A 14,763-nucleotide genomic window follows, 5' to 3' on the forward strand; every position below is an offset into this window, starting at 1 on the left:
TTTGACTAGGGTGTACTAGGCTGCTGGTGCTTACCAGTTCACCAGAAGGATGAGGGACCTGTGGTTCTTGCACCTCAATGACAGAAGAAGAAGATCGGGGTCTGGTACGCCTGACCTTGGCAGGGACCACAACTCCTTCGTCAGAGCTATCTGTCATGGAGCCACTGTCGTCTACAGGATCGTATTCTCAGCCTGAATCTGACAGATGAGTGACTTCCTCTTCACTATCTGTCATGCTCAGAAATGTGTAGGCCTCTTCATTAGTGTACCTTCGATTTGCCATTTTGGGCTCTAAATTTAGTGGTACACTAGTGAGACTCACAAGTAAAAAAAGCTCCTAGTCTGTCAGTGACTGTATCAAAACGCTACCAAAAAAAAACTGTTAGCGTTCGCAGGGATCAGGCCTGACTCTGCGAATGCTACAGTTATGTGTTTAGTGTTTTGTAAGTGACAGTGATTGATCGATCGATCGATTGATACTGCTCTTGGGTGGGCTGGGCTGGGCGGGGGGGGGGGGGGAAACGCAGGTGCTAGCAGGTATCTGGGCTGATCCCGCTAACACTGCATTTTTGGGAACCCTAAACTGCTGGGGATGCTAGTATAGATCTGATCAGAAATTGTTCCGTTCAGATACTATAACACTAAGGGAGGTGTATGCTGCGTGCGTGAGTGTTAGCAGTACTGGCATTAACCTGAGGCTGCCTGGGGCGACGCAGACCCTATCTGACCCTAAAACTTAACTTATATCACCCGCCGGGTGATCAGGGGGTTAAACATTTATTAGGTAATAAACAGCAGGTACCCTGACACTATAAAAAAACAAACTAACTAATCAGCATCACCCGTAACAGTTATGCAGTGATCACTGGTGAAAGGGTTAACTAGGGGGCAATCGGAGGGTTAAAACCTTTACTAGGTAGTATATAGGGGTACCTGAAGCTATAGAAAGCTGACGGCGAACCTAAATACTTACCTGCCTAACTAGCGTCACCTGTGACACTAATACAGCGATCAGAAAAAAGACGCTTAGTGACACTGGTGACGGGGGGGGGGGGGGATTAAGGGGTTAAACCTTTATAAGGGGGTTCCCCTAGACCTAAAGGGGCCTAACACCTAACTGCCCTACCATTTATAACAGTCACAAATGACACCAATGCAGTAATAAGTAAAAAAATAAAAACTGCTATTGGTGTCACTGTGGTAGGGGGTTCCGGGCGTTGGTGACTGGGGGTGATCGGGGGGGGGGGGGGGGGGAAAGTGTGCCTGCGTGTTCTACTGCTAGTGTAGTGTTTGGTACACTTACTTCATGTCTTCTCTCCTGGGCGCCAGAACGAAGAGACCGCCACGAGGGGAAATGACATCACTTCCTCTGCCTCTGTTTACTTTACAGAAGCAGAGGAAGGATTCCATTTGCCGGGAGCGATCGCAAAGGGGTGGCCATGAATCAGTGGGATTCAGTGGGAGGCAAGTAATTTACCCATACGTTACTTTGCCTGTCTGTGCCATTTTGCCACAGTATATCTGCGTGAGGCAGTCGGCAAGTGGTTAAAGCAGAACTTTACCCATAACAATTGATAAAAAATAAGGTTCTTTATCAAGGATCATCCATTCCACATTATGCTACTGTAGTGCCGGATCCTGACGAGCATGCGCTATACCTTTTGAAAATTAATATTCCTGAAACCACAGTTAGGTTTTAGGGCTAATTTTACCAAATTATGGTTTCAGTACCAGTCTAGCTGGATTGCACTGAGTTCTCCTTGGCCGCAGGTGTCGCTGTCACCGCTGGCAAAGTATGAGAATGCAGTTTAGCTGGGCATATTGAATGCCGCTCTCTCTATGGGAACCAGCCCAGTGGGAGTGTCGTCCTATTGTGCATTCTGGGGGGTGGTATTTAAGGGACTGAGATCACGTGCTTCTGGGTTCCGGTCCAGAAGAGCTTTGCTTAGTCCTGGTCCTCCTGACCAGCCCTGCAATTTCGAGTCTCGGGGCTGGATGGCCCGAGGCGAAGTAACTGCAGGGACAGGTCTGAGTGTTTATCGAGGCCTGAGGATTCAAAGGTGGTCCAGTGCCGTCTCTTCTAAGGAGAGGCCCAGTAACTGGAGGAGCATCCGGGGAGGACTCTTCAGGAAGAGGCCATGCAAAAGGCTGGTTTCTCTGAAGGAGCCTGGAAGCTCAGTTCATGGATCTACACTCATACGGTATCACTGGACCGGCTGAGAGATACTGGTACCGTATGATAGCTCTCTAAATTTGTCTATGTCCCTCAGTTGTATTCAAGTCTGTGGCAGAGACTTTTCACAAGTGTTCTACATTCAAGTCCATGGCAAAGACTTTTCACAAGTGTTCTACATCCAAGTCTGTGGCAGAGACTTTGCTTTACCTAACACCCTACTGGCTACTAGGCCTAGTGAGAGGAGGTCTATCCGGTGGTCATGAAACAGTAATTCTCTGGACTTTTATTGTGAGAGACTTCCTATTTTTTCAGTCCAACAGTACCTGAACTTTTCTCCTATCCCTCTACCCTCCATTAAAAGACTGTTATGCTTTAAATAAATAACCTAAAAAAAGTATCCAGTGTCAGTTTCTGCAGTTCTTTGGGCCATCTACCATGGGAAACCCTAGACAGAGACGAGGCCAATAAAACCAGCAGCTCCTTCGGGGGTCAGTGCTACACTACCAAAATTACTATTAATGTGCTGTAAATTGCCTCCAGCATTGCACATGCTTCTTTTTGATGGTGGTTGCCATTTTTCTGAAGTCCAGAGCCCCCTTCCAGGTAGCAAGCAATTGTACCACAAGTTTGAAAATGACTCGCTAAGCTATTGCTAGACTTGACAGGTTTCACAAGTTTGTTGCACGTTTACAGCAAGTCCGCTTTGCATGACTCCAGATCAACTTTCTTTGCAAACATTCTGCAAGTCAGCTGCAAGTTTTGGTTCAGTTATGTTGTGCAATGGTCATCCCACCACAGGGGTCACTGTGACTAAGTTTTCAAGTTGTAAACTTGCAGAGCTCTTGCTGTAGACTCACCACTGAAACTCTTGTTAGAGACTTGCCACACAAATTTGCTACAAATTGGAAAAGTGTCAACTAGTGCTCTGAAAGTGTACAATTTATTTGCCAGTGAAAATGTGCAACAAGTTAACAGACTTACAAATCAAGACACACATTTGTGGCTAGTTTTCCTTGCTATCAGCAGCAGCATGCACAGTACGCCTGCATGCCGCTGTCTACGGTGCCTGTATTTTTGCAAATATCTCCTAAACAGTGTAGGTTTAGGAGATATTTCTTGTACCTACAGGTAAGCCTTAATCTAGGCTTACCTGTTGGTCAAAGTGGTCTGTAAGGGTTTACAACCACTTTTATTTTTTGACTAAAGTTCCACTTTAAAGTTAAGTGAAATGAGCCTAATAATGTGTTCTCAATAAATGTCTTTTCTAATTTAATAAGAATTTAATTTATGTTTTCCAAAATGGCACCGCCAGGTTCAGCCAGTTTATAAACTAACCCGGTGATAATATAAATTGAAAAGGACTGTGGTTTAGTGATTGCAAAATACATATGGTTAGTGGGAAACATTTTGAAATGTGTTAGCTATCACTCAAAATAACAGAATACCCCAAGTCTATAAAAATCACTTTCTTGCCAGTCTGGAGGACAACTTACCACATCTATCACGCTTCATCTGTCTGTTTTTTCCATCATTCTCAAAGCCTAAATTAAAAAAGGTTTAATGACAACACAAACAGAAGATGCAAATTAGAATTAAGTATGAAAACAATTGGGGAGCTTACTGGCAAGTCGCAGGATGTACGAATACCCAATATGTAACATTTTATGAACCTGTCATAGTAGCAGCAATGATGTATTTCTCCTTAATTACTGTGCATCTTTCACACATCAAATTCACAGTAAGAAAACATTTTTAACAAGTCGGTTCTATGAACTTGAAACTATTTTAAAGAAATTGATTCAATGTTTTTATTTTTATATTGAACACATGGCCAAGTGTAAGATTTAGGCCCTGGTACATTGGGCATCCAACCCTGGTATATAGTCCAGCGTTTAGGTGCAGATGTAAGGTGCGTTTGGACCACCCAGCCCTGCTGCCAGTAGCCTGTTAAACTCTATAAGAACCCAAAAGCTGATAAGGGTGGGACAGTGCAGTGGTCCTTAAAGCAGAGCTCCACCCAAAATTGGAAGTTTTGCTTTAAGGCCTCCTCCCCCCTTCCTCTTCACTAAAGGACACTTTTTTTGCAGGGGGTAGTGGGTACCTATTTGTGACGTGTACCCACTCCCACTTCCATTTAGATCTCCTAGGCAACCCAAGCGGAAGTTCTCCTCTCCCCCTCCCTGCAGACTTCTGGGACATGTCAGAGGTCCCGGAAGACTGCAGTACCATTCACAATGTGCAGCATGGCTCGTGCATGCTCAGTGGGCACTCAGGTGTGAAGCCACAAGCCAGGTGCCCACAGTTGAGATGCTGACACCAGGAACAGAGCAGCAGGGGAAGGAACAGCTCGGGTGAACACATCACTGGATCCTTGGACAGGTGAGTGCCTGTTTATTAAAAGTCAGCAGCTAGAGTTTTTGTAGCTGCTGACTATTAATAAACACAAAATTGGCTGCAGCTCCGCTAAGTTTTAAGAGATCACTCTTTAATTGCAGTATGCATCTATGGACAAATGCCTGTAACACAAGCGGTAGGGCTTGATGGGGTGCCTGTACTTTTCAACTGCACCTTAATGCTGGAGCCTCATGCACCAGAGCTAAATGCCTAGTGGGCATGAAGCCTTAGAGGATATACTGTAAGCATCCAGCACCTATGATATATGGCCAAATGTTTGCAAACACATGACTAATATACCTACATATATAGCCAAAATGTATGAGCATCCCTTCAAATTGTAGAGTTTAGGGGTTACCAGTGAAAGGTATGGTTAATGTTACTACATGTAAAAGGCATTTCCGACAATGATGTGCTTCCATCCTTGTCCATCCGTGCTCCTTTCCACCCACCAAGTCCATGAAGACATGCTTTGACGAGATTGTTAAAAGAGGAGAGAGAAGCGCCAAGCCAATCCTTTAAACAGCTTTGGAATTTATTCAGTATATAAGTATAAAACATTACTAAAAACTTGCGTGAAAAATGTTGAAGCACATGTAGAGTGCTAGAATGGGTGGAAGCATCCACATGCAGTGTCACAGGAGCACAGGAGGACCGCTGGAAAGTCTCTATTGAGGGATCCACGAGCGTCGTGTTTTGGCCACAGCTGGAGCCTTGATAAGCCTCATGGAGACGTTATCTGTGTGTCTCTGGGTGGGAATGGTCCAGGGCTGTCAAACTGGGGAGCCACTCACACTCGGTCTGGCCAATCAGAATGTGTTTGGAAGGCACGGCCTCCCATTCTACATGAGCTCATGAAGATGGCGTGGCCATGCCCTTTCCCTTATCTATTTGATCTATTCCCATTTGCTTGATACCTGGCTATCTACTCTACTTGGACATACCTTTGTATGCTAAAATTTATACTATAATACATTGAGCCTTAGTATAATATTCTTCCCTTTTTTTCTTGTTCATATATATATATATATATATATATATATATATATATATAATTTATTTTATTTTATTTTAGACACCACTGTTTTGAAACCCATATCAAGCCGTATACTCCACTTTGATTATCGCTTCAGGTACATATATGCCAATACTACAAAAATTAACATATGGAATTTAATTTGTTTTTATTGGATATTACAATAATGATTTTTTTTTTTTTCACATATATCCTTATATACAGAATTATTTTTTTATTTTAGTCACCACTAGACACCACTGTCTTGAAGCCCATATCAAGCCATATACTCCATTTCAATTACTGCTTCAGGTACATATATTCCAATATTACAAAAATTTATATATGGAATTTAATTGATTACATTTTATTGGATATTACAATAATGAATTTTTGAATCTATTAGTAATTTCTTAAATTTATGTTACTAAAGATCAATTCACACTCCTGTTTTCACAGGGCTGAGTGCTACCCTGCCCCAGTGTTTCCTCCAGCCCACTGAACGGTTTTGGGGATATTGTGGACCTTGTTGTCCACCTGCAGTAAAAACACCTATAGGTGTCTTGGCTTAGACTTAGACCATCCATTTCTGGGAGCTTTGGAGATTAAGAAATCACTCAAAATGCCTGATTTGTCTCGTTGCTTTTAATTACAAACATCACGTAATATCTATTTAACACTTCATTTTGATTTGTAATTACACTATACAGATATCTTTATAATATTTTCCAACATATATGACTATTTTCATGTCTTAATACTTGTCATTTGTGTTTTTTTGAATAGAAGGGACGCGAAACGCGTATGTGACAAGCTCTATAGTCTACTGTACGATATACCATTGATAACCATGTTGTTCAAGCTGTTTTTCTATGATATGTTTTTATGATAGTTCAATTAATACATTTTGTTTCTTATTTACTTTTTTATTCTCTGTACGTGCCTTTAAAGTCTACCACCAGGGTTTTTTTTTTGCTAGTTCTCAATTATTGGATGTGGCACAGCAAAATTGCAAGGAACTGGCATTCTATACAATTTATTTTGTATAGAAGTAACAGGTGCGTAAAAATTGGTCTTTGGGTGTCGGTGGCGCCTTCCCACCCTAACCTATAGGGGTACTCTTGATGAAAGCAAGACTTGGCCTTGCTGTAAAAATTGCAATAATATACACCTGTCAAACAGGTGCAGAAAAATGAATCTTTGGGTGCCGGGGGTGCCTTCCCACATTAACCCTATAGTGGTTCTCCTGATGAAGGCAAAAAAAAATTGCAATGATATGTACCTGTCAAAACAGGTGCAGAAAAATTACTCTTTGGGTATCAGGGGTGCCCTCCCACCATTACATTATAGAGATGCTCTTGATGAAACAATTGTGCCCCGTTTTATGCCACATATTCTTGGGTCCTTTTGCAGGCTTTGAAGCATGAGGTTGACCATGCGCCTCAAGGCTTGCCAAGGCTTGAGAAGCAGACTCCACAGAGTCACTCAGGATGACAGCATCAGGAATTTCCTCCTCCCAGCCACATACTACTCCCAAGGGTCCTCGGGTTGGAAAGCCATCGCCTACAGATTGACGCATGTCTTCCTATTCTACAAAGCCTATGAAAGTGCCAGAATCCTCCTCCTCCTCCCCTCTTTCCTCCTGTGTGTTCTGTGACATAGGAATGATAGTGTCTGGATAAAGTGGACCTTGAGAGGAAAGGAAGTCCTCCTCTTCCTCCTGCTGCTCTGCCTCCAGTGCCCTTTTCCATAATGTCTGCTCCAGCAGGAACACAACAGGGATTGCATAATTGATTCATACACTGTCACGGCTCACCATCTTTGTGGCCTCCTCAAATCATGACAGTACAGAGCATGCATCCTTAATGATCAGCCATTGGCGTGGGGAAAAAAAAAAGCAGTGGTGGCCTGAGCCTGTCATTGTGCCGTATTCACACAGGTACTCGTTGACGGCCCTCTGCTGCATGTATAGCTGGTGCAGCATTGACAAAGTTGAGTTCCACCTGGTGGGCATGTCATAAAATCAGGCGGTTTATGGACAGATGGGTTTCCCACTGAATTTCAGCCAACCGAGCACTGGCTGTGTAGGACCGCCTGAAATGGCTACAGACTCTTCTGGCCAGCTTTAGCACATCTTGTAACCCTGGGTACATATTTAGGAAATGCTGCACCACCAAATTGAGGACATGTGCCAGGCATGGCACATGTGTCAACTTTCCCTGTCTAAGCCCTTGTACACACGGTCGGAGAATCCATCGGAATGTGTCCTATCGGACCGTGTCGTTGGATAATCCGACTGTGTGTGGTATGCATCGGACTGATTCAGTCGGAATATCCGTCAGACCCAATTTTCCAACATGTTGGAATTATTTCCCGACCAACTGGGCCGATTGACATACTCCGATCATGTGTAGAGAATTTTGATCGGACCAAGTGCCACGCATGCTCAGATCAAATTCCTACATCAAAGCTATTGGCTTCTAGCCTGAATGTAGTCCCATCGTAACGAAATTACATCATCACGTTCTGAAAGATCGGATTTTTCGCCAACTTTGTCCGACCGTGTGTATGCAACAGTTTCGGACAAAATCCGACGGGCAAAATCCGACGGGCAAAATCCGACGGATTTGGTTGTGTGTACAGGGGCTTAGGGTGGACAGGAAGTTTGAGCCATTATCACACACCACCATTCCTGGCTCCAGCTGGCGTGGTGGGAACTACCTCGGTCTAAGATTCTTGATGAGTGCTGATATGCATACGAATGCATGTGCTGACATGCATTGTTTGATGATTTTACATTGATTTCAGTGAAAAGTATACCAAAGGGAAGTGCATACTTTAGCGGTAAACCCAGCTTAATGCAAGTACAGTAACTCATTGCCATTTGCCACCAGCCAAGTTTCATTTTCCTGATGTAAGGCTTGTTCATAATGTATTACAATTGGTTTTCATGGTTTGAACTTTGCTGCTTGCAATGTTTTATTGAATTGGCTTGTAATTTTAAGGCTCCGTTAACACTATGGCGTTCTGGATCGGAATCGCAGCAATTCTGCCTGTGATTCAGAATCAATGCAAAAACGCGGGACAGCGATCCCTGTCACTTTTAATGGCACCCAAATTGAGGTGCGATTTTGCCACAATTGTCGAACAACAAATTGTGGTAAAATCACGCAAACAAAATCAATGGACTCCTGTAGTCCAAAAGAAGTTCAGCAATTTTCTTTGGGCGATTTTACCTATAATATTTAGGACGGTGTATAAGCTTTAGATGGTGTTTTAAACATTCCCTGTATATTTTTTCTATGTATATTTTTCTAATAAATACTTTTTGAACAACATTAAAACACTTCATTAAATCTTTTGAAAAATTATCTTGCCTTAAAAGTCCACCACATAGGGGATTTCTCTTTCTTTTTTCTAATACTGGATGTGGCACTACCCTCTTGCTCAATATTACGGGCCTAACAAACTTTTCCATCCTTTTTAGACAAGGAAGCTGCCATCTAAGGCCCCTTTCACACCATCCGACTAATCAGGTCCGCCTGTGTTTTTCAGGTGGACCCTATAGGGCCACCCATTCACTTCTATGTGGAGGCGGATGTCAGCGGACACCCGCCTGGCATCCGATCTGACAAAATTCACTGAAAATAGACAAATGGCGATAAATTCGACATCCCTCCAGCAGGTCGGATCGGATGACAATCAGGAGGAAATGGACATGCAGTCCGTTTCCATCCAACTGCCCCATAGAGGAGAGTGGACTCTGTCCTTGTCTGCTCTGCATAGCGTTGAAGACACTGACCTGTCATCCACCTGCTCAGCGGAGAGATCCCCCTCTGAACAGGTGGATTTCACTTGGATGGATCCGCCCAGTGTGAATGATGCCCAAGCCTCTGTTTAATCTGTAACTGCCATAATACTGCAAAAGTGGTCAGTTATGACTCCAGCCATTTGTTGGTTTGACAGTTTGGTTGTGAGCACAAGCAAATGTGACAGCATTTCCGGCGTGTTGGAAATGTATTTTAAAATCATTAAATTGATGGGTTTAGTTCCACTTTAAGCAGTGTATTAGTGTAGAGATAACAGAGTGCTCACTAATGAATACTAAAAGACAAGGTTGATATAGATAGAAGTCAAAGTTTCTAACAGTATGATATACATTTTTACAATATAAGTTGTTATTGTTATGTATAGCCTAACTCACCTTCCTCATTAATATACAGTGGAACCTTGGATTACGAGCATAATCCGTTCCAGGAGAATGCTTGTAATCCAAAGCACTCGCATATCAAAGTGAGTTTCCCCATAGAAGTCAATGGAATTTAAGATAATTTGAAACAAAGATAATTTGTTCCGAACTGTTCCGAATGTCACCGGCGCCCCTGCACCTCTGGCCAATTCAGTACTGCACACCACATTAGCTCGTTTTGCGAGACAACGCTCGAAAACCGAGTCAGGATTAAAAAAAAAAAGTTGCTCATCTTTCAAAACGCTCGTCTTTCAAAACGTTAACCACATTACTCATTAAACAAGGTCATATTACATAGTTACATAGTAGGTGAGGTTGAAAAAAGACACAAGTTCATCAAGTCCAACCTGTGTGTGTGATTCTATGTCAGTATTACATTGTATATCCCTGTATGTTGCGGTCATTCAGGTGCTTATCCATTAGTTTCTTGAAACTATCAATGCCGCCCACTGAGACCACATCCTTGCCTCTCTTACAGTAACAAACCCTCTATGTAGTTTAAGGTTTAACCTCTTTTCTTCTAATTTTAATGAGTGGCCACAAGTCTTGTTAAACTCCCTTTTGCAAAAAAGTTTTATCCCTATTGTGGGTTCACCAGTATGGTATTTGTATATTGAAATCATATCCCCTCTCAAGTGTCTCTTCTCCAGAGAGAATAAGTTCAGTGCTCGCAACCTTTCCTCATAACTAATATCCTCCAGACCCTTTATTTGCTTTGTTGCCCTTCTTTGTACTCGTTCCATTTCCATTACATCCTTCCTGAGGACTGGTGCCCAGAACTGGACAGCATACTCCAGGTGCAGCTGGACCAGAGTCTTGTAGAGTGGGAATTATTGTTTTATCCCTGGAGTTGATCCCCTTTTAAATGCATGCCAATATTCTGTTTGCTTTGTTAGCAGCAGCTTGGCATTACATGTCATTACTGAGTCTATCATCCACTAGGACCCACAGGTCCTTTTCCATCCTAGATTCCCCCAGAGGTTCTCCCCCCAGTGTATAGATTGCATTCATATTTTTGCCACCCAAATGCATTATTTTACATTTTTCTACATTGAACCTCATTTGCCATGTAGTTGCCCACCCCATTAATTTGTTCAGATCTTTTTGCAAGGTTTCCTGAGGAGAAGTTATTGCCCTGCTTAGCCTAGTATCATCCGTAAATAAAGAGATTAAACTGTTTACCCCATCCTCCAGGTTGTTTATAAACAAATTAAATAGGATTGGTCCCAGGACAGAACCCTGGGGGACCACACTACCCACCCCTGACCATTCCGAGTACTCACCATTTATCACCATCCTCTGAACTCACCCTTGTAGCCAGTTTTCAATCCATGTAGTCACCCTATGGTCCATGCCAACGGATCTTATTTTGTACAGTAAACATTTATGGGGAACTGTGTCAAATGCTTTTGCAAAATCCAGATACAGCACATCTACGGGCCTTCGTTTATCTAGCTGGCAACTAACCTCCTCAATGAAGGTTAGTAAAAAACTGGTTTGGCAAGAACGATTCTTCATGAATCCATGCTGATTACTGCTAATTATACCGTTCTCATTACTAAAATCTTGTATATAGTCCCTTATCATCCCCTCCAAGGGTTTACATACTATTGATGTTAGGCTAACTGGTCTGTAATTGAGAGGTGAACACATGGAGGAAAGTGGTAATAAACACTGTATAGCAGGTCACTCTCTGCAGTTGCTGATTCATTACAACGAAAGGACTCATGCACAGTGCAGCTAAAAACAAAACAAAACTGCTTTTACAGGCATTTGAGTTTTTAATTCTCTGCCTTAGAGGTAACTCCACTCAATGAAATAAAAATAAAATTAAATAGCAAATAAAAAAATAATATAGCATATACTATTGGGACATAGTCGTAATTGAATGTTATTAAAAATTACCTTTCCTTTTCAATCTGCAGCTTTGTAATTTTCTGTAAAATGCAATATGGCTACCTGGAGGTGTTCTGTACACAAAATATGTACAGAACACCCCCCAAGAAACATAATTTCCTTTTTGTGTCCTTATTTTCCCAGAAGTCTACACTAAGATACAAGTCAGATATCAGGCAACCCCTGCAACAAAGATTACATTTTTAGCAAGATATTCCCAATTGTAAATCTAAAAGGATGCAGACCCTGCAATTTTCCTCAGAGCCCTGCAGGTGCAGCAGCTAACAAATATGAAACTACTACCATCAGATTCACTTTCCACATGGACACAGTCAAACATACAGGGATTTCTTTAGAATAACAAAAGGTAAGACTCTGTAACAAAGTCTGTTAAAATCCTTGTAATGTACATTGATCATCCAGAGGGGTATATATATTTTTTCTGAACAAATGTGGAGTTACTAGACATGTGTAATTAGTTTTGTTCCAAATTTGTTTTTCTATGAAATTTGACAAATTTGCTAATTCATACTAACGGAAACCCATTTAAGGAATTTTTACACAATTTCAAAAATTCGAAAGAACAAAAATCTGAAAATTCAAAAGAATGAAAATCCAAAATTCAAAAATCCAAAAATAAGAATGAAAATCTGAAAATTCAAAAGAACAAAAATGCGAAATTAAGAAAACCTGAAAATTCAAAAATCCTAAATAATAACTATTACTATCTATTAAATATAGGTATTGGAATTTCCTTTCAAATTTGGCTGTTAGTGAACGTAACGAATACGAATTATCCAAAATAATGAATGCAATGTAACAAATTATTTAAAAAAAAATCCATTCGCTTAGATGCGGCAGGCATTCTTTATTTTGGATAATTTGTAACTTCGGATAAATTCGTATTCGTTACGTTCACCAACAGCCAAATTTGAAAGAAAATTACAATACCCATAATTTATTAGTTAGTTATGATTAGTTAGTTATTATTTCAGATTTTCAAATTTTGGTTCTTATTTTCGGATTTTCACATTTTCGAATCTTCCGATTTTCGAATTTCATATTTTTACAAATTGAAATAACGAATACCGCATCGAAATGAATGTAATGTAACAAATTCAAATCTTTCCGACATTACGAATTTATTTGAAAATAACGAATTTCGATCATAACGAATGACCCCAAAAACGACTTACTTACTATGGTCATCAGCTCCATAATGTGGTATTTTCCTGATTCTTTCTAGTCTTATAAATGAAAAACCTTTGAATTGGAGAGAAAATAGCCTAACAACATTTGCTTTTGCTCCCATTTTCACATGAATGCAGTTTCACAGGACAGATAGCTCTGCCATTTTTGTATAAATACACCCCATACGTAGGAGTGCAGAGGTCTCACTCAAAAAATTCTCTTCTGGTCAAATATTCTTAGCTTATAGTTTTAGGCTCTGTTTTCTATTAGGCGAATGTTCTTTAACTCTTCTGATCTAATTGTATGCCTTAACACAATGGGGTTGATTTATTAAAACTGGAGAGTGCAAAATCTGGTGCAGCAGTGTATGGTAGCCAATCAGCTTCTAACTTCAGCTTGTTCAATTAAACTTTGATAGAAAACCTGGAAGCGAATTGGTTTCTATGCAGAGCTGCACCAGATTTTGCACTCTTCAGTTTTAGTAAATCAACCCCGATGCGACATAACTTACATGTACTAATGCACTGCAATGTTGTGAATTGGCTCTGAGGGAGAACAGAGGTTCTCCTGTATCCAGTATCAATTCATTCTAGTTGCCAGAGTAGGAGAATTTCTGAGGCAGGTGTAAACTCCCTTAGCTATGTAACGCATGTAAGTAGGCCCTAATGCTGGCCACATACCTGCCAATTTTATTTACAACTTTGCAGATTTCCATCAGCAGTCAATCCCAACAATCTGTCACCCAGCATTTCAATTGTTACCCAGCTTTGAAGGGCCAAAAAAAATTGTGGCGATTGATCAAAACCTCTGCAGTGACAGCCAGAAGATGTTTTCATTGATTCACATGGCAATTTTTATTTAATCCCCTGATTCTGCTACGAATTAAGGGGCAGTCAGCTAACTGAAAGCCCCGAAGATGATAAAAAAGGTATAGCTAGCATTTGATATATTTTGCCCCTAAAAAAAAAGCAGAATTATTTACTCACCAGCATTTTGATGACATTTCACATTCGCTATATCCTCATCATTATTCTGAAATCCTTAAATAAAAATATATCATGAAGTCACTTTACTGCATGTACTGCACGTTTTCTGTGAGATCATGTATTTGATGCACTCTTATTTACCAACATCAATCATTCAATCTCTGCATATTATCATTATACAGTTTTAAAAAACTACACAACATGCACACTGTATGATGTGCATAGTCTTTTGTTCACTTTGGCAGGGTTTTTCTTCCCCATGCAAGTCATTGGTAATCCAAAACCCATTTGAAGTTGGTCAGATGCAGGTCAGAAGTAGGTGAACTGCAAATCACATGCACATGTCAGCGAAATCTGAATGGCCTTAGAAGAGTCTCATACTGATGCCATTGACACAAGCCCAAAGCTCATTGTCACAGGCAGGGCTGCAGATAAGGGGGTAGCACCAGTCCTCCTATACAGGGCCGAGGCCAGCAGGGAGGGGCCAGGCAGCTGGAGAATCAGACATGGGCAGTAGAAGGGGTGATCCATAAAGCGGTGGGGCGGGGTGGCAATTAGAGCAACTGGGTGTCTCTCCCTGCAGCAGCTAAAAGCTGGCCTTCTCCCTTTCTCTCTCCCATTGGCTTTCAGCTGCTGCAGAGAGAAACATACAGGGGATTGGTTCCTGTAATTGCCCCCCCCCCCCATACCTCACCAATCCCCTTCTCTGTCCAGGATTTGATTCCCCCTGCTGCCCGCTAATAATAATAATAATTTTAGTGTTTTTTTAATGAAAATATAATTTTAATATTTTTTGGGAGGGGGGCCTGTAGGATAGGCTGTATGGGGTCCCGTGATTTCTTACAGCATCCCTGGT

General features: G+C 41.4%; 1 protein-coding gene across 5 annotated transcripts in view; it reads right to left on the reverse strand.

Moving 5' to 3' along the window:
- Positions 1-14,763, reverse strand: part of KY (kyphoscoliosis peptidase) — a 105,157-nt gene that overhangs the window by 29,754 nt on the left and 60,640 nt on the right. For all 5 annotated transcript variants that reach the window (XM_077488646.1, XM_077488643.1, XM_077488642.1 and 2 more), the window contains 2 exons: positions 13,908-13,961; positions 3,670-3,717 (listed from right to left, as the gene is read on the reverse strand). In XM_077488646.1, the coding sequence (XP_077344772.1) occupies positions 3,670-3,717; positions 13,908-13,961 (102 nt within the window). The remainder of the gene's footprint in view (positions 1-3,669; positions 3,718-13,907; positions 13,962-14,763) is intronic.

Source organism: Lithobates pipiens, unplaced genomic scaffold (genome assembly GCF_037356315.1).
Source record: "Lithobates pipiens isolate NorthernLeopardFrog02 unplaced genomic scaffold, aLitPip1_a1.2 Scaffold_18, whole genome shotgun sequence".
Lineage (NCBI taxonomy): Eukaryota > Metazoa > Chordata > Amphibia > Anura > Ranidae > Lithobates > Lithobates pipiens.